Source organism: Anolis sagrei, chromosome 3, assembly GCF_037176765.1.
Source record: "Anolis sagrei isolate rAnoSag1 chromosome 3, rAnoSag1.mat, whole genome shotgun sequence".
Lineage (NCBI taxonomy): Eukaryota > Metazoa > Chordata > Lepidosauria > Squamata > Dactyloidae > Anolis > Anolis sagrei.
Window position 1 is genome coordinate 273,471,181 of NC_090023.1, and position 18,738 is coordinate 273,489,918.

Sequence of the window (18,738 nt, forward strand, 5' to 3'; positions counted from 1 at the left end):
ACATTCTACAGATATATAAACCCCGTTTTCCCAGTTTCCAACGGACCTCACAACCTCTGAGCATCCCCGCCACAGGTGCAGGCAAAACATCAGGAGAGAAAACTTCTGCAACATGACCATACAGCCCGGCAAACTCACAACCTAATAATAATAATAATAATAATCTGGATTATATTTCTGTTAACCTTTTTGGACCAGGTCTGGTTTGTTTCTTGAGTTTTGACCAGTGGCACTGCATTTAAGTACCTCAGCGTCCTTTTTCCTTTGTTTTAATAAACTCTGTTTTGAAGCCGCTTTTGAGTCTGGCCCTTTAAGGTGTCTGTGATCCCAGCAATATATCATAGAATCATAGAATCAAAGAGTTGGAAGAGACCTCCTGGGCCATCCAGTCCAACCCCCTGCCAGGAAGCAGGAATATTGCATTCAAATCACCCCTGACAGATGGCCATCCAGCCTCTGCTTAAAAGCTTCCAAAGAAGGAGCCTCCACCACACTCCGGGGCAGAGAGTTCCACTGCTGAACGGCTCTCACAGTCAGGAAGTTCTTCCTCATGTTCAGATGGAATCTCCTCTCTTGTAGTTTGAAGCCATTGTTCCAATGCATCCTAGTCTCCAAGGAAGCAGAAAACAAGCTTGCTCCCTCCTCCCTGTGGCTTCCTCTCACATATTTATACATGGCTATCATATCTCCTCTCAGCCTTCTCTTCTTCAGGCTAAACATGCCCAGTTCCCTAAGCCGCTCCTCATAGGGCTTGTTCTCCAGACCCTTGATCATTTTAGTCGCCCTCCTCTGGACACATTCCAGCTTGTCAATATCTCTCTTGAATTGTGGTGCCCAGAATTGGACACAATATTCCAGATGTGGTCTAACCAAAGCAGAAGAGAGCATGGGGAGCATTACTTCCTTAGATCTAGACACTATGCTCCTATTGATGCAGGCCAACATCCCATTGGCTTTTTTTGCCGCCACATCACATTGTTGGCTCATGTTTAACTTGCTGTCCACGAGGACTCCAAGATCTTTTTCACACGTACTGCTCTCGAGCCAGGCGTCCCCCATTCTGTATCTTTGCATTTCATTTTTTCTGCCAAAGTGGAGTATCTTGCATTTGTCACTGTTGAACTTCATTTTGTTAGTTTTGGCCAATCATCTCTCTAATCTGTCAAGATCGTTTTGAATCCTGCTCCTGTCCTCTGGACTATTGGCTATCGCTCCCAATTTGGTGTCGTCTGCAAACTTAATGTTTCATATTGAAACGTACTAAGTTCTGCTGAAATAAACACATAGGAAAATCTTAAAAATAGAACACGTTGGTGCTTGTGAAACCCTTTCTGTGTCCTGCTAAGAGGGGAACTCACCCAGCTAAATGGAGAAAGCAGGAAAGGCCTTATTTGGAAACACAGAGGGTCTCCCATCCCCTGAGGGGGTCCAGGGCGGGGGGGAGGAACCAGGCACAAACAATGCCTTGATGGGTTGCTGCAAGTCTTTTGGGCTGTCTGGCCATGTTCCAGAAGCATTCTCTCCTGACATTTCACCTGCATCTATGGCAGGCATCCTCAGAGGTTGTGAGATCTGTAGGAAACTAGGAGAATGGAGTTTATATATCTGTGGAATGATGTCCAGGGTGGGAGAAAGAACTCTTGTCTGTTGGAGGGACGTGTGACTGTTTCAGTTGGCCACCTTGATGAAATCTTTATTGTTCTGTATGCTTTCCACTGAATTGGCTGTATTTGCATCAGCTTCTGTGTTATCTTACAGGCTGACTCCTTTAATGTACTCCAGACATCCCCTATAATCCCGTCATAAGCTCTGCGTTTCCTTAAACCAGGGCTCCTCAAACTAAGGCCCGGGGGCCGGATGCGGCCCTCCAAGGTCATTTACCTGGCCCTCGCTCAGTGTCAACCAAAGTGTGAAACTACTTGAAAGCACACAACAACAACAACAATCCTATCTCATCAGCCAAAAGCAGGCCCACACTTCCCATTCAAATACTAATAAGTTTATATTTTTTACAATTGTTCTTCATTTTAATTATTGTATTGTTTGTAAATGTTTTTGGCACTGCAAATAAGATATGTGCAGTGTGCATAGGAATTCATTCATGTTTTTTTCAAATTATAATCCGGCCCTCCAACAGTTTGAGGGACTTTGACCTGGCCCTCTGTTTAAAAAGTTTGAGGACCCCTTCCTTAAACCGTGTGATGAAGCTCTGCCTGGGAGGACCCTCAAAACACCTCTGGCTTCAAATGGACAAAGGACACCTCTCCATTTTTCCCTTCCTTTTCCCTTCCTTTCCCTTCCTTTCATTTTTCCCTCCATGAGGGTGGTTCCGTCCATCTCTGATGTCACACGGAGTCCCCGGCCAACGACAGCCCAGATCCTCACTTGACCACTTTTCAGTCAATCAGAGATAGGATTGTTGTTGTTGTTGTTGTTGTTGTTGTGTGCTTTCAAGTAGTTTCAGACTTAGGTTGACACTGAGCGAGGGCCAGGTAAATAACCTTGGAGGGCCGCATCCGGCCCCCGGGCCTTAATTTGAGGAGCCCTGGTTTAAGGAAACGCAGAGCTTATGACGGGATTATAGGGGATGTCCGGAGTACATTAAAGGAGTCAGCCTGTAAGATAACACAGAAGCTGATGCAAATGCAGCCAATCTAGAAATAGTTTTGTAAGATCTACAGAGACACTCACTGGAACACCTCCGCAAGCAAGAGTCCAAAAGTGGCAGGCTCAAACCCAGGACCTCAACCAATGACTGATACCAAATGAGAGACTCCCTCCTGGGCACACAGAGGACTGGGCGACGTGGAAGGCACTGAACAGACTGCGCTCTGGCACCACGAGATGCAGAGCCAACCTTCAGAAATGGGGCCACAAAGTGGAATCCTCGACATACAAGTGTGGAGAGGAGCAAACCACTGACCACCTGCTGCAATGCACCCTGAGCCCTGCCACATGCACAAGGGAGGACCTTCTTGCAGCAACACCAGAGGCACTCCAAGGGGCCAGATACTGGTCAAAGGACATTTAATCAACTCTCATACTCACAAATTTTGTAATCTGCTTGTTTGCTTTGTTCTGTTAGAAATGTAATATAATTTGACTGGTTGTTCTGACACGACAAATAAATAGTCAATCAGAGGAGGTAGCAGGTCTTTTCAGTTCTCCAAGGGAATAAAATGTCTCGCACTGTATTGCACGGTTAGGTCCAATTATTTTAGAGCAGGGACTCTGTTGCCAACACTTCCACTTGGCCTGAGTCCCCTTCGGGGTTGAGAAGGGCGTTATACACCTACCACTTTTGTATATATATATATATATGTATGTATATATATATATATATATATATATATATATATATATCAGACATTCTTTCAGCCCTCAAAGCAATAAACCTCTGTTCCTGTTGCCTTCAAACCCGGTCTATGTGCTGATCTGGTTTAAAAGTAGCAGGCGCTCCGGTTACGGGATCCACACGGCTCCTTAAGTGGTTGTCTGAATTCTGGCATCACAAGGAATACTTTTTCTCTTCAAAACTCCCAGCTTTGTTCGGATTTCCTTTTGACAAGCCAGACTTAGAGGCCCTAGTTTTTATTTAATGTATGGGGGGGGGAGGGAATTGGCACATTGGCTTCTCCCTTTTCTCCCTGTCCCACCCACGTACGGGAGAACATTTGGGAGGAAGCTTCTGTGGGAGGAGTGGTCAGAGGAGATGCCCGTTCTTCCCCAGGCCGGGACTTCATTCCTTTTAATTCCTGCAAACATTTCTCCCTCCCTATATGGAAATGCCCTGTTTCTCTAGATCCTTGAGCTGTTGGGAAATGTCCCCTGGACAGAAGCAAAGGAGAAGAGGGATGACTGGGCTGAGGAGAAGAAGCTGGGAAGGAAGGAAGGAAGGAAGGAAGGAAGGAAGGAAGGAAGGAAGGAAGGAAGGAAGGAAGGAGGCTTTCCTGCCTTGGCATCCCATCCTGGGCACAACGGAGGGAGGGAAAGGCAGAGAAGGGAATTGCTTCGGCAGAGACGAAAGTTGTGAATACCTCCATATGTTTAAATCTGGAAAAGAGTTTTTTGGCTTCATGTCTAATCTTTCGCTGTTTCTTTCTTGACCAGGAACATAAGGATTTCATGGCGATATCTCTGGTGTGATGACAATCAAAGCAGCATCTAGTGGACATTGTGGAATTTGGAAACCAAAGAACCTGTAAGGAAAAGGGTCCTGTATGAAAAAGACATCCTCTGGGGGTGCTGATCTTGTCGAACTGACTTTGGATCGGAAAGGGAAAAAGAAGACAGAAGTGTCCATATCGCAGTTAAAAATACATACCACTGTCAACATGCAGGAGAAACCCTATACATGCCTGGAGTGTGGAAAGAGCTTCAACCTCAATCAACGTCTGCAGTCACATCAAAGGACTCACACTGGGGAGAAACCCTATAAATGCCTGGAATGTGGCCAGAGCTTCGCTCAGAGTTCAATCCTCCGTTCACATCAAAGGACTCACACTGGGGAGAAACCCTATAAATGCCTGGAATGTGGCCAGAGCTTCGCTCAGAGTTCAATCCTCCGTAGACACCGACTAACTCACACTGGGGAGAAACCCTATAAATGCCAGGAGTGTGGAAAGAGCTACACTCAGAATAGAGATCTCCGTTCACATCAACGAACTCACACTGGGGAGAAACCCTATGAATGCCTGGAGTGTGGAAAGAGTTACAGTTGGGAGAATTCTCTGCAGCAACATAAAAGGATTCACACTGGTGAGAAACCTTATAAATGCCTGGAATGTGGAAAGAACTTCACTGATAGTGGAGACCTACGTAGACACCAACGAACTCACACTGGGGAGAAACCCTATAAATGCCTGGAATGTGGAAAAAGCTTCACTCAGCATGGGAGTCTGTGGTCTCATCAACGCACTCACACTGGAGAGAAACCCTATAAATGCCTGGAATGTGGAAAGAGCTTCGCTTATAATGGGGGTCTGCGGTCTCATCAATGCGCTCACACTGGGGAGAAATGCTATAAATGCCTGGAGTGTGGAAAGAACTTCACTCAGAGTGTAGACCTACATAAACACCAACAAATTCATACTGGGGTGAAACCTTATAAATGCCTGGAATGTGGGAAGAGCTTCACTCAGAGTGGAGGTCTACATTCCCATCAACGAACCCACACTGGGGAGAAACCCTATACATGCCTGGAATGTGGCCAGAGCTTCACTTGGAGTTCAAACCTACGTACCCACAAACGCATTCATACTGGGGAGAAACCTTATAAATGCCAGGAATGTGGAAAGAGCTTCACTCAGAGTGGCAGTCTACATGCACATGAAAGGACTCACACTGGGGAGAAACCCTATAAATGCCTGGAGTGTGGAAAGAGTTTCAATTGGAGGAATAATCTGCAGGAACATGAAAAGATTCACTCTGGGGAGAAACCCTATCAATGCCTGGAGTGTGGAAAGAGCTTCACTAATAGCGGAAATCAACATATACACCAACGAACTCACACTGGGGAGAAACCCTATACATGCCTGGAGTGTGGAAGGAGCTTCACTCATAGTAACGGTCTACGTACACATGAAAGGACTCACACTGGGGAGAAACCCTATGAATGCCTGGAGTGTGGAAAGAGTTTTACTTTGAGGCAGAATCTGCAGCAGCATGAAAGGATTCACTCTGGGGAGAAACCCTATAAATGCCTGGAGTGTGGAAAGAACTTCACTGGCAGTGGAGACCTACGTAGACACCAACGAATTCACACTGGGGAGAAACCTTATAAATGCCTGGAGTGTGGAAAGAGCTTCTGTGACAGTAGAAATCTTCAAAAACATAATAGAACCCACACTAGGATGCCTTGAGTGTGGAAAGCTCATGGAGGCTCAGGTCGCTGCTGCCAGCAAACAGGTCTTTTCCCATTTACGACAAGCGAGGCAACTGGCACCTTACCTGTCGGATGAGGCTCTGGCAACAGTCATCCATGTCACGGTCACATCTAGGCTAGACTATTGTAACGCCTTGTATGTTGGCCTTCCTATTTCTACGACCCGAAAGCTCCGTATTGTCCAGAATGCTGCAGCCACGTTAGGCACAAAAACGCCCATGAAATGCCATATAACACCAGTGCTGCGGCATCTACACTGGCTCCCAATTGAGTATCGTGGTTTGTACAAGATGCTGGTCCTGACCTTTAAAACTTTATATGGCCAGGGTCCATTGTATCTTAGAGACCGTCTCTCCTTCTACCATCATCTGAGGTCGCCACGACCATCCCAACGCGATTTGCTCTGTTTACCGGGTCCTAAGGAAGTGCTCTTGGAAAGCACCAGACACAGGGCCTTCTCTGTTTCTGCCCCTGCCTTGTGGAATTCCTTGCCTCCCTATTTGAGATGAGCCATGCGTGACTTGGGGCATTTTATCCTAGCACTTAAGACCTGGCTTTTTACTAGATGAGCATTTGAGCCATGTTAATTTTAATATGTGTATGTATGTGTTTTATCCTGTATAATGTCTGCAATGTAAATCGCCTGGAGCATCTCGGATGGAGGGCAATTAATAAGTGATTAAAGATGATGATGATGATGATGAAAGCACTCCCATTCTAGTAAAATGATGCCAAGAGAGACTCTCTAAGATGTACAAAGGCAACTATACCAAATGTAAATGACAGCATCATGTTGGGAATTTTATCATCCTGTGGTGATCTTGCAGAAAAGCCCAAAAATAATGGGTTGAAATAGATAAATGTAGAAGAATGGGAGGAACTTTGGAAGAATAGTTTCCAATTTACAAGAAGTTATTCTGTTAAAGAATTTTTTTTTACAAAAGGATCCACAGATGTTACATAACTCCAGAAAAACCCTCAAATATAAATTAAAATACTGAATTTATGCTGGAAATGTATTAGAAATGAAGGGAACCTTTTATCATATGTGCTGAACTTCCAGCTAAAAGTGCATAGCAACATTGAAAAAAACAAAACTAAGTAACACTGAATCCAGAACCTTTTTAATTGGGACTTTTAGACAAGCATATCCTAAAATAGCAGGAAAGAATCTTCCTGTACGTGACTACAGCAGCAAGAAATTAATATGCAAAGTTTTGGATAAAACAAAGAACACCAACACCAGAGGAATAGATTACAATTTTTTTCAAATGGCTGAAATTGACAAATTAACTTTAATTCTACAAGAAGATGATACATAAAAGCTGCAATAGAATTTGTGAACGAAAAGTGTTATGAGATAATACATTTGTTTAAACTATATAACTTGTATGTATAAGAGCAAAAAAAGTTTTGGAAAATTAATGACTTAATATTTCTGAATTAAAGTAGAAAAATGTATAACTTCAAGAAGATCGATACTAGATATACAGTTATATAAGATTTATTATGTGTAGATCCTACATGAAGGATAATTATAAGTATGTACATGTATATTACTAATCTATTGCCATATCTTAACTAAATAAGTTATGTATATAGTTGACTGCCTTCAAGAAGAGAAGAAATAGGGTTTCACTTAGGCGATCACCCGTTCTCTGAGTATGAGGGCCTTCCAAGTGTAGTGTCTTGATGGTGGATACGGAGGTGACAGTGAAGCCCTATCCTTGACCTGCAGGTTCTTCCACAATGAGGGCATCGGTTTCCAGTCAGAGTTGGCATGATGCGCATTCCTCTTGGCCCCTTTCTCCCTCCATTCATGCCTCTTCACATTCCACAGCACTACTGCTCACAGCTGACCTCTAGCTAGAGCGTTCAAGGCTTCCCAGTTCTCCATGTCAATGCCACAGTTTTTAGTGTTAGTTTAAGACCATCTTTAAATCTCTTTTCCTGTCCACCACCATTCCATTTTCCGCTCTTGACTTGGGAGTATTGTGACTGCTTTGGGAGATGGTGATCGGGCATTCAGACAATGTGGCCAGTCCAGTGGAGTTGATGACGTAAGAGCATCGCTTCAGTGCTGGTGGTCTTTGCTTCTTCCAGAACGCTAACGTTTGTCCATCTGTCTTCCCAAGAGATTTGCAGGATTTTTTTGGAGGCAATACTGATGGAATCGTTTCAGGAGTTGAGTGTGACATCTGTAGAGAGTCCACGTTTCACAACTGTATAGCAGGGTAGGGAGGACAATAGCATTATAAACAGGCACCTTGGTCTCCGTATGGATGTCCCGGTTTTCAAACACTCTCTGCTTGATTCAGAAAAATGCTGCACTCGCAGAGCTCAGGCGGTGTTGTACTTCTGTGGAGAGGTGGCTCCCAAGGAAGCAGTAATGGTCAACATTTTCTAGTGTTACACCATTAAGCAGTATCTCTGGCATTGCCGATGGGTTGATTGGTGACTGTTGGAAGAGCACTTTGGTTTTCTGGATGTTCAGTGAGAGGCCAGGTTTCTCATACGCTTCTACAAAGGTGTTTAGAGTGGCTTGTAGGTCATCGGCATATTGGAGTTCTATAGCAGACGTTGTGACTCTGGTCTTGGCTTTCAGTCTGCTGAGGTTAAATAGCTTGCCATCTGTGTGATGGATTATTTCCACTCTGGTGGGAAGCTTCCCATCAACAAGATGAAGTATCATAGCGCTGAAGATGGAAAATAAGGTGGGGGCAAGAACACATCCCTGTTGGACACCTGATTCCACCTTAAATGGGTCACTTTGGGAGCCACTCCTGCCCAAGAGTGTTGCCATCGTGGAGGAGCCACAGGATGTTCACAAATTTGTCAGGGCCTCTGAGTTTTTGGAGGATGGTCCAGAGAGCACTGCAATTCACTATGTCAATGAATTCATGAATGTACAGAGGTTGATTTTATTCCCTGCCTGTTTCTTGGAGCTGTCGTGCAATGAAAACCATGTCCACTGTTCATCTGGAGGGACAGAAGCCTTTCTGGGATTCTGGGTGGGTGTCTCCTGAGACAGGTCGAAAGAGGGTTGCAAGGATTCTTGCGAGGATTTTCCCAGCGGAAGTTAGAAGGGAGATACTTCGATAGTTTCCGCAGTCTGTTCTTTCCCTATTTTTTGAAGAGGGTGATGATGGTGGCATCCTCGAAGTCTGCTGGGATTTTCTTGGTCACCCACACTTTTTCAATGAGCTGGTGGAGTTGTTGTGTCAACTCAGGTCCACTCTCTTTAAAGATTTCAGCAGGGATCCCATCAGGTCCGCTGGCTGTGTTATTTTTTTGTTGGCTGATGGCATTGCTGACTTCCTTCAAACTAGGCAGTTCTGCAAGATCATCATTGGTTTGTTGTTGCAGGATTTGTGAGAGAACCTCTTCAGCCATGTTGTAGCTGTGTTTCAGGAGGTTGTGGTAGTGTGCATTCCAACATAGTGCAATTGATTTTTTTGTCCTGCAGAAGTTTGGCTCCATCTGATGAGCGTAGAGGGTGTATGCAATGGTTTCTTTGTCCATAGAAGACCTTTCTGGCTTTGAAAAATCCCTGAGCATCATGGGTATCTGCCAAGTGTTGGATTTCTTGGCTTTTTTGTCCATCAGATGTTCTTGATGGACAAAAGGTAGAGTTCAGCAAAGTCCAAAAACAAAGTCTGCACTTCTCTAACAAAATCCAAAGAACCAGAAAATGTTGATCCAAGGCATGAGTATGTAATCACAAGAGACAAAAAGCCAAACCAAGAAACAAGAAATCCTTAAGCATGATACTTCTCAGCGAGGCTTCCATGAAATGAGGACAAGATCTTAGCAGGATTCTAAACGATGCTTCACCTGCCCTTCTTTGGACCTCAGCTTTTGCAGCTCTTTCTTAGCAGCACAGTTGACATCTCTCTGTCGTGTTTGGAAGTTTTCCCCTTTCTTGTCAATTACCTGTCAGATCTTTTTTATTGCTTAATATTTTATTTGAAATAGTGGGGGGCGGGGGGGGGGAAGGGGGAAATAAACTTGATTTACAGGTAAAGTAGGAGAACATCATCAGGGAGATTCCATCTGAACATTAGGAAGAACTTCCTGACTGTGAGAGCCGTTCAGCAGTGGAACTCTCTGCCCCGGAGTGTGGTGGAGGCTCCTTCTTTGGAAGCTTTTAAGCAGAGGCTGGATGGCCATTTGTCAGGGGTGATTTGAATGCAATATTCCTGCTTCTTGGCAGAATGGGGTTGGACTGGATGGCCCAGGAGGTCTCTTCCAACTCTTTGATTCTATGATTCTATGATTCTATGAACAGTAATGTGAAAGAAAAGCAGGAAAGGAGAAGAAATAAAAGTGTTCCAAAAAAGATTTTTTAAAAAAAACCCTGCATATAAAAATTGGGAAAAAAGAAAAGAAAAAAGTATATATGTATGTGTGTGTGTGTAAAAAATAACAAAAATAATAAAAAAATAAAAATGGTGACTTCCATCTAATCCTTTGCAGTTTCCAACTTGTTCAGTCAGTTATATTAATTGTATTGTGTATTTTGCTTATTGCTTGTTTTTATTGATATGTTGTTGGGCTTGGCCTCATGTAATCTGCTCTGAGTCCCTTGGGGAGATGGTGGCGGGGTATAAATAAAGATTATTATTATTATTATTATTATTATAATCTTCTGTATTAAAAAGAAAATTATAAAGACAAAAATGAAAGCTTAAGCATTGACCTCCATTATGTCCATTCTTTTAATGTTTCTTTTAATGATCCTTTTGCTTTTTCCTTTCTTCATAATCCTCCAGCTGCGACCAATTTGTTTGTTCGATCGGATTTCCCGAGTTTTTCTTTTATCCATGTCTTTTATCTCCCTTATTTTGTTTGACCATTTGTCAATGTCCGGTACTTCCCTCTGTTTCCAGAGTTTCGCTCAGGTAATCCTCAGTTATTCCTAATAAATAATATTCTGGATTTTTGGGATATTTTTTCTTAAGGATCTGTTGACAGTCTTCGTGTATTAGTTTACAATATTTTTGAGATTCTCTGCAGGTCCACCACATATGGTAGAAACTACCCTCATGGCCATTCCAACAGTTTTTTTGTATGAATTTTTATACATTAAACTTAATTTTCTCGGTATAACGTACCACCGGTGGAACATTTTTAACCAATTTTCTTTTAGATCTGCTGCATATGTGTAGTTAATTTTTTTTGTTCCAAATACGTTTCCAGTCTACTAATGGTATTGGTCTTTTTAAATTTTCCATTTCACCTTACAGTTTTTGATTACCACCCCTTCTGTCGCCCATTCTAATAGTTTGTAAAAAATTCTTTTCTTCGGTTTTTAGAATTCTTCCTTTCCATTAAATCCAGTATTTTTTATCCTGATTGTAATATTCTCTAATTTGCAGATATTGTAACCATTATAAAGTTTTATCTTAGTTCAATGTCTGTAGGAGGGACACCAGTATAACGGATTTGGAAGGAACCTTACAGAGTCACACACTATTATAGATCAATCCCGCCTCTGCCCCCAGTATAAAAGAATCTTTACACGGTATAAAAGATCTACACGGGGTTTAAACACGGTATGATGTTAGACATGTGTGTGCTCTGGTAGAGTGAACACTGCATCTGTTGTGGCTCAGCGTCTTGGCAGCGAAGCTGCTACCAGTTGTAACGAAAGGAGGAGTAATGCTGAGTCAGAGCTCGATCAGCGTCAGCTGGAGCGTATTCAAGATGTATTCTTAGCATCTAGTAACAGGGCAGATTTTGCAGGATTTACACCCGGGGATCTGGAAAAAGGGGATTACCGGGGAGTAAAGCGGGCTGCCAATGAGTCCGGTAGTGATGAGGAAACGCTGAGTAAAAGGCTTAAAAATACAGGGACAATTCCAGTGCAGATGAACTAAAAGCCAGCAATGAGGAGATGGAGGAGGAATTGGACTGGACTCAGGTTAGGGAAATTCAGGACATGTAATCAACCCTCGTCCAGTGATGAATTCGAGGGATTCCAAAGTACATGGCAGGAAGGTACATCCTGGCAGGATCCTGATCAACGATGGCAACGCTGACGAGGTAACGAGCCAGCAGGTGGGAGAGATGACCCAGGTGATAGCGATGATGGCCAATCAAGTGATGATGACTGCTAATAAAAATGGGAGCTCTGGGACATGTAGCTTTGCAGAGGACAAAGCGTTGTATACGGTCTTTGTGCTGCCTAACCTCTGTCTGGGTCCTGGGTTTCCAGTTATTTTGTCTTCTTGTGCCTTGACTTCGGATTGGACTATGTAAGTGACTTCTCCTTGTGCCTGACTTTGGAAACGTTCCTGGACCACGCAACTGTTTTCTGGACTTTGCTACTGTTCTTGCCTGTGTATGACCTAAATTACTAGGATTTTAAAAATGATCCTCTGAGGTAACTTTTCCCCTGCCAACCCAGCTCTCCCTTAGCTCCCAAAGATGACTGTGATGTTAGGATGTTAAAGAACCTAGAATTATCCCCACAGGAATGAATAACAATTGAGGCTTCTTTAAAAGTTTAATAGAGAAAAGATTTATTTATAAGAACAAACACACAAGTGACTTCTTTGATGAGGCACAAACCTTAACTTGTTACTAAGGTACAGTATTCTTGATGGTTTCTTTAAACAGTCCCTTGACTTAACTATTATCAAAATTCCTCACTCTACAGTAACGAAGTAGCAGTGAGTCCCAGACTAACCTCCTCAGGCTGTCTTCAGAGCAATTAGCTCACTCTAATCAGAGTACTCTACAGCTACTCTACTCCACCCAGAGAGCAAACCACTTGTGTTAACACCCACAAGTACACCAGGAGGCTACTTGACCCTTCTGGCCAATAATGCAGCCTTGCCTGCCACAAACACTCTCTATCAGAAAAACCTAGTTTCCAAAGTACCTCTCCTCTCTTCTGTTCCCAAGACCAAACTCCTCTTCTCTCTTAGAAGCTGTCACTTTTTCCCTCCCAAGATTTGGCTCCTCCCATCTGCTCTAGCCAATCCCAGGAGACCTACAGCTCCACCCCTCTTCTACCCTTCCACTCTCAAGATGTCTGCTTCCCTAGCTTACACTCCCAAAATGGGGGTCTGCCTCACTGATATCTCAGGCTTCTACTTCGGCCTACTAGGTAACAGTCATTGCAGTTGGCGATTTAGACCAGCCTAGAAGTCTCCTGTGATTAGCTTCCATAGGAGAAAGCCATAGTGGCGTTTTTAAGTAGAGGTTCCTTTTGTATCTCTCCCAAGTCCTTAGTAATGCAGATTGTACAAAATGGTTGCCAAAAAAATTCTCTTTTTTTTTTCTCATTCCAAATGTACAAATGCCAGCCTACCTATAAGTTATGGCCTTCCAAGGTCAGCAATTTTCTTGTTTTAAATTCATCCAATTTTTTACCCAAATGAGTGCACACGCGTCGTGATAAAGTTTCAAATCTGGGAAGCCAAAACCCTCTGTAGTTTTTTTGTCTGTCAGCACTGTATATTTTATCCTGGGTTTCTTCCCTTTCCACGTAAATTTTAATAATTATCCATTCTTTCATATATATTTTTTAACATTACATATTATGGGAAGATTTTGAAACAAATATAATAACTTGGAGAGAACATTCATTTTCACTAAGGAGAATCTTCCCAAAAGGGAAAAATTAAGAGAATTCCATTTTTCTAAAACTTTCTTTATTTCTTTCCATTTTTTCATAATTATTAGTCAATAGTTGTCCATTCTATGCTGATATCCAAATTCCTAAATATTTTATTTTTGTAGCTATTTAAAGATCCGTTTTATTTTTAATTCCTTTTGCTTTTGCTTTTCCATGTTTTTAGTTAAGATTGTTTTTTGTCTATTTAATTTAAATCCAGCCAATTTGCTAAATTCTTCAATTTTTGACAACCACTCTGTCATATTTTCACATGGGCTTTTAATTAAGCCTATTTTATCATCTGCGAAAGCTCTTGCTTTGAACTCCTGTTTACCAATTTTCACGTCTTTTATCTTTTTGTCCTCCTTTATACTCTTTAGTAATAATTCCAGTGACATAATACATAAAAGGGGAAAGAGGACAACCTTGTCTGGAGCCTTTATATATATTAAATTCTTTTGAAATGTGTCTCTTTATCTGAATTTTGGCTTTCTGATTTTTGTAAGTTGCCTCTATAGCATTAGTGAATTGGTGGCCAAGGTCTATTCCCGCATTAGCATTTTAAAGAAATCCCAATTAAGGTTGTCAAATGCTTTCTCCGCATCTAGTGCAAGGAAAGCTGCTTTCTGTGGGTTGGCTTCAAAATATTCCATCATATCAATTACAATTCTTATATTTTCTTTTACGTTTCTTTTGGGGAGAAAGACTACCAGTTCTTCGCTTATCCATTCATTAAGGAATTCTTTTAGTCTTTGTGCGAAAACATTTGCAAATATTTATCATTGGTATTCAGAAGGGAGATGGGTCTGTAATTCCGTATGTCCTGAGATTCCTTTTAAAGGTTTCTAAGGTTGGGGCTTTCCTAATCTCTCCGGGCAATGAGTTCCAGAGTCGGGGGGGCCACAGAGGAGAAGGCTCTCTCCCTTGTACCCACAAGGCGAGCCAGAGAAACTGGCAGGGGCAAAAGGGGGGGCCTCCCCCAAAGATTGCAAAGCTTGGGCTGGTTTATGGAGAGAGATATGGCCACGAAGGTAGGAAGGTAACCATTTGGGGCTTTATAGGTAAGAATCTTTACCTTGAATCAGGAAGATGAACGGCAGCTAATTAAGTTCCTTAAATGGGGGTTGACCGCTCCCTGTAAGTCGCCCTAGTTATTAATCTGCCTGCCGAGCGTTAGACGAGTTGTAATTTCTGGGCTGACTTCAAGGGTAGCCCCACGTAGAGTGCATTGCAGTAATCCAGTCTAGAGGTAACTAAGGCATGGACCACCATAGTCAAGTCAGACTTCACGAGGTATGGTCGCAGTTGGTGCACGAGTTCCACCAAGGCAGGACCCAAAGAGCTCGGTGAGTGGTGACGACATCTCCAACTACGCTGAAGACCCTCTCATTCTGCACACTGGTAGGTGGACAGCTGAGGTGCTTCTGGGAACCACACCTGGCTCCGGATAGACCAGTAGGTCAAAGAATTGCAGGTCCCACCCTCTACTGGCTCCTCCAGGTAGCAATGAACAGAACCCTGCATGCTTCGGTACATCATAATAATAATAATAATAATAATAATAATAATAATAATAATAATAATATCGGCACACTGGGTGCAGTGCCTAAAGACCTTGGCCTGCACTTAAACACAATCGGTGCTGACAAAATTACCATCTCCCAGCTGCAGAAGGCCACCTTACTGGGATCTGCATGCAGTATTCACCGATACATCACACAGCACATTATGAGGACGGAACTGTAGTTGGAACAGGGATAATAAGGCACATTGGAAGAGCCAAGTGTTTAGGTCTGCCAGGGTGGGGGCTTGCCTAATGTCACTAGGCAGTGAGTTCCCAAGACGAGGGGCCACAACGGAGAAAGCTTTCCCCCTCGTCCACACAAGTTGTGCGTGTGATGGAGGTGGGAGCGAGAGGAGGGCCTCCCCCAAGGATTGGAGAGATCATGCAGGTTTATGGAGATGTGGTCATGGGCCCGACCTGCCTGGCAGGGTTGTTGTGTGGGTGGAGAAGGACCATGAGTCTTCATTCTGGTTCTGGCCTACCTCACAGGATCGTCGTATGGATGGAGAAGGACCAAGGCTCTCAATTCTGGACCTGGCCTCCCTGGCAGGATCGTTGTGTGGGTGGAGAAGGGCCAAGGCTCTCAATTCTGGTCCTGGCCTACCTGGCAGGGCTGTTGTATGGGTGGAGAAGGGTCAAGGGTCTCAGTTCTGCATCATTCCCTTCTCCAAGCTTTCCTGTCTCCTCAGGATGTGGCCAAAGGATTTCCTCTTCGTATTGTCGAAGGCTTTCATGGCTGGAATCACTAGGTTCTTGTGGGTTTTTTCGGGCTATAGGGCCATGTTCTAGAGGCATTTCTCCTGACGTTTCGCCTGCATCTATGGCAAGCATCCTCAGAGGTAGTGAGGTCTGTTGGAATTAGGACAATGGGTTTATATATCTGTGGAATGGCAGGGGTGGGGCAAAGAGCTCTTCTCTGCTGGAGCTAGGTGTGAATGTTTCAACTGACCACCTTCATTAGCATTTGAAGGCCTGACTGAGCCTGGGAAAATCTCTTGCTGAGAGGTGTTAAGATGTGCCATGAAAATGAACAAAATCTGGCTACCAGTATTAATGTATGTATGTATTAATGTCTGGCAGGAACACTTTCCCTCTGGGTGGATCTTCATCTTGACTCTCGTGGCTTGTTCTTGGTCTTGCCGCTCTCCTGATGCCTGAGGTGGAGTCTCCCTTGGCCTGGAGAGCCCAGTTGAGGAGGTTCAGTCCATCTTGGAGGAGGTGGGCTGCGCAGATTCTTTTTGCACGGTCTGCCAAGGCTTTAATGGGGCTTCTTTTTTGACTTGGGTGATGGTTGGAGTTTTTATGTAGATATCTATCTGTGTGTGTGGGTTTTCTATATACGGTGTGACCCAATTGTTGATCTGCTTTGCGGAAAACTAGGACATCTAGAACTAGGACCACACCAGCAACCACCATGTCAGGCTACACAGAGAAGTCATTGAAATCCACAAGAAGCATGTGGACAATTTCAACAGAAAGGAAGAGACTATGAAAATGAACAAAATCTGGCTACCAGTATTAAAAAACTCTAAAATTACAACAGCAAAACAGCAGAGAGGAAACAACCAGGCACATCTTAACACCTCTCAACAAGAGATTTTCCCAGGCTCAGCCAGGCCTTCAAATACTAATGAAGGTGGTCAGTTGAAACATTCCCACCTAGCTCCAGCAGAGAAGGGCTCTTTGCCCCACCCCAGCCTTTCCACAGATATATAAACCCATTGTCCTAATTCCAATAGACCTCACTACCTCTGAGGATGCTTGCCATAGATGCAGGCGAAACGTCAGGAGAGAATGCCTCTAGAACATGGCCCTATTTTGTTGTTCATTCGTTCAGTCGTCTCCGACTCTTCGTGACCTCATGGACCAGCCCACGCCAGAGCTCCCTGTCGGCCATCACCACCCCCAGCTCCTTCAAGGTCAGTCCAGTCACCTCAAGGATGCCATCCATCCATCCTGCCCTTGGTCGGCCCCTCTTCCTTTTGCCTTCCACTTTCCCCAGCATCATTGTCTTCTCTGCTGTCTCCTCATGATGTGGCCAAAGTACTTCAACTTTGTCTCTAGTATCCTTCCCTCCAGTGAGCAGTTGGGCTTTCTTTCCTGGAGGATGGACTGGTTGGATCTTCTCGCAGTCCAAGGCACTCTCAGCACTTTCCTCCAACACCACAGCTCAAAAGCATCTCTCTTCCTTGGCTCAGCCTTCCCGAAGGTCCAGCTCTCACATCCGTAGGTTACTACAGGGAAGACCATGGCTTTGACTACGCAATGAATCTTTGTTGCCAGTCTGATGTCTCTACTCTTCACTATTTTATCGAGACTGGACATTGCTCTCCTCCCAAGAAGGAAGCGTCTCCTGATTTCCTGGCCACAGTCTACATCTGCAGTCATCTTTGCGCCTAGAAATGGTATCGGATTGTGAATTTGACGATGAGATGACTCGGAATGGCTTGTAGTAATGTTGATGTTTTTGATGAGATGTTTTGATAATGATGTACTGTGGATATTTTATTGTATATTGTATTTTGCACCTGTTTTCTATGTTGTACACCGCAATGAGTCGCCGTCAGGCTGAGAATTGTGGTATATAAGCAAATAAATAAATAAATAAATAGAAATACATGGCCCTATAGCCCGAAAAAAAACCCACAAGAACCTATACTTCTGTATTGTCGAAGGCTTTCATGGCCGGAATCACTCAGTTCTTGTGGGTTTTTTTGGGCTATATGGCCATGTTCTAGAGGCATTTCTCCTGACGTTTTGCCTGCATCTATGGCAAGCTTCCTCAGAGGTAGTGAGGTCTGCTGGAGCTGGGAAAAAAGGGGTTTATATATCTGTGGAATGACCAGGGTGAGACAAAAGGCTTTTGTAAGTTGGGCTGGGTGTGAATTTTTTCAACTGACCACCTTGATTAGCATACAATGGGCTGACTGTGCCTGGAGCAAACTCTTCTTGAAAGGGTGATTAGATGTCCCTGCCTGTTTTTCTCTCTGCTGTTTTAATTTTAGAATTTTTTTAATACTGGTAGCCAGATTTTGTTCATTTTCATGGTTTCCTCCTTTCTGTTGAAATTGTCCACATGTTTGTGGATTTCAATGGCTTCTCTGTGTCGCCTGACATGGTGGTTGTTGGTGTGGTCCAGCATTTCTGTGTTCTCCAATAATATGCTGTGTCCAGGCTGGTTCATCAGGTGCTCTGCTATGGCTGATTTCTCTGGTTGGAGTAGTCTGCAGTGCCTTTCATGTTCCTGGATGCGTGTCTGGGCAATGCTGCGTTTGGTGGTCCCTATGTAGACTTCTTGTCCACAGCTGCATGGGATACAATGGTAGACTCCTGCAGAGGTGAGAGGATCCCTCTTGTCCTTTGCTGAACAGAGCATTTGTTGGATTTTCTTGGTGGGTCTGTAGATAGTTTGTATGTTGTGTTTCCTCATCCGCTTCCCTCTGCGGTCAGTGGTTCCCTTGATGTCTGGCAGGAACACTTTTCCTCTGGGTGGATCTTCATCTTTACTCTCGTGGCTTGTTCTTGGTCTTGCAGCTCTTCTGATGTCTGAGGTGGAGTCTCCATTGGCCTGGAGAGCCCAGTTGAGGGGGTTCAGTTCATCTTGGAGGACTCTCGTGCCTTGTTCTGACCGCAGAGGGAAGCTGATGAGGAAACACAACATACAAA

At 43.8% G+C, this 18,738-nt stretch overlaps 2 protein-coding genes across 6 annotated transcripts in view; both read left to right on the forward strand.

The window, feature by feature from the left end:
* LOC137096533 (zinc finger protein 135-like) overlaps positions 1 to 10,227 on the forward strand; it is a 33,322-nt gene extending 23,095 nt beyond the window's left edge. For 4 of the 5 annotated variants that reach the window (XM_067466150.1, XM_067466149.1, XM_067466151.1 and 1 more), the window contains one exon: positions 4,111 to 10,227. In XM_067466150.1, the coding sequence (XP_067322251.1) occupies positions 4,221 to 5,861 (1,641 nt within the window). In that variant the 5' untranslated portion in view covers positions 4,111 to 4,220 and the 3' untranslated portion in view covers positions 5,862 to 10,227. The remainder of the gene's footprint in view (positions 1 to 4,110) is intronic. The other variant, XM_067466153.1, reaches the window with a different exon arrangement.
* The window catches only part of LOC132770347 (zinc finger protein ZFP2-like), an 88,464-nt gene that overhangs the window by 48,304 nt on the left and 21,422 nt on the right, over positions 1 to 18,738 (forward strand). The window lies entirely within an intron of this gene.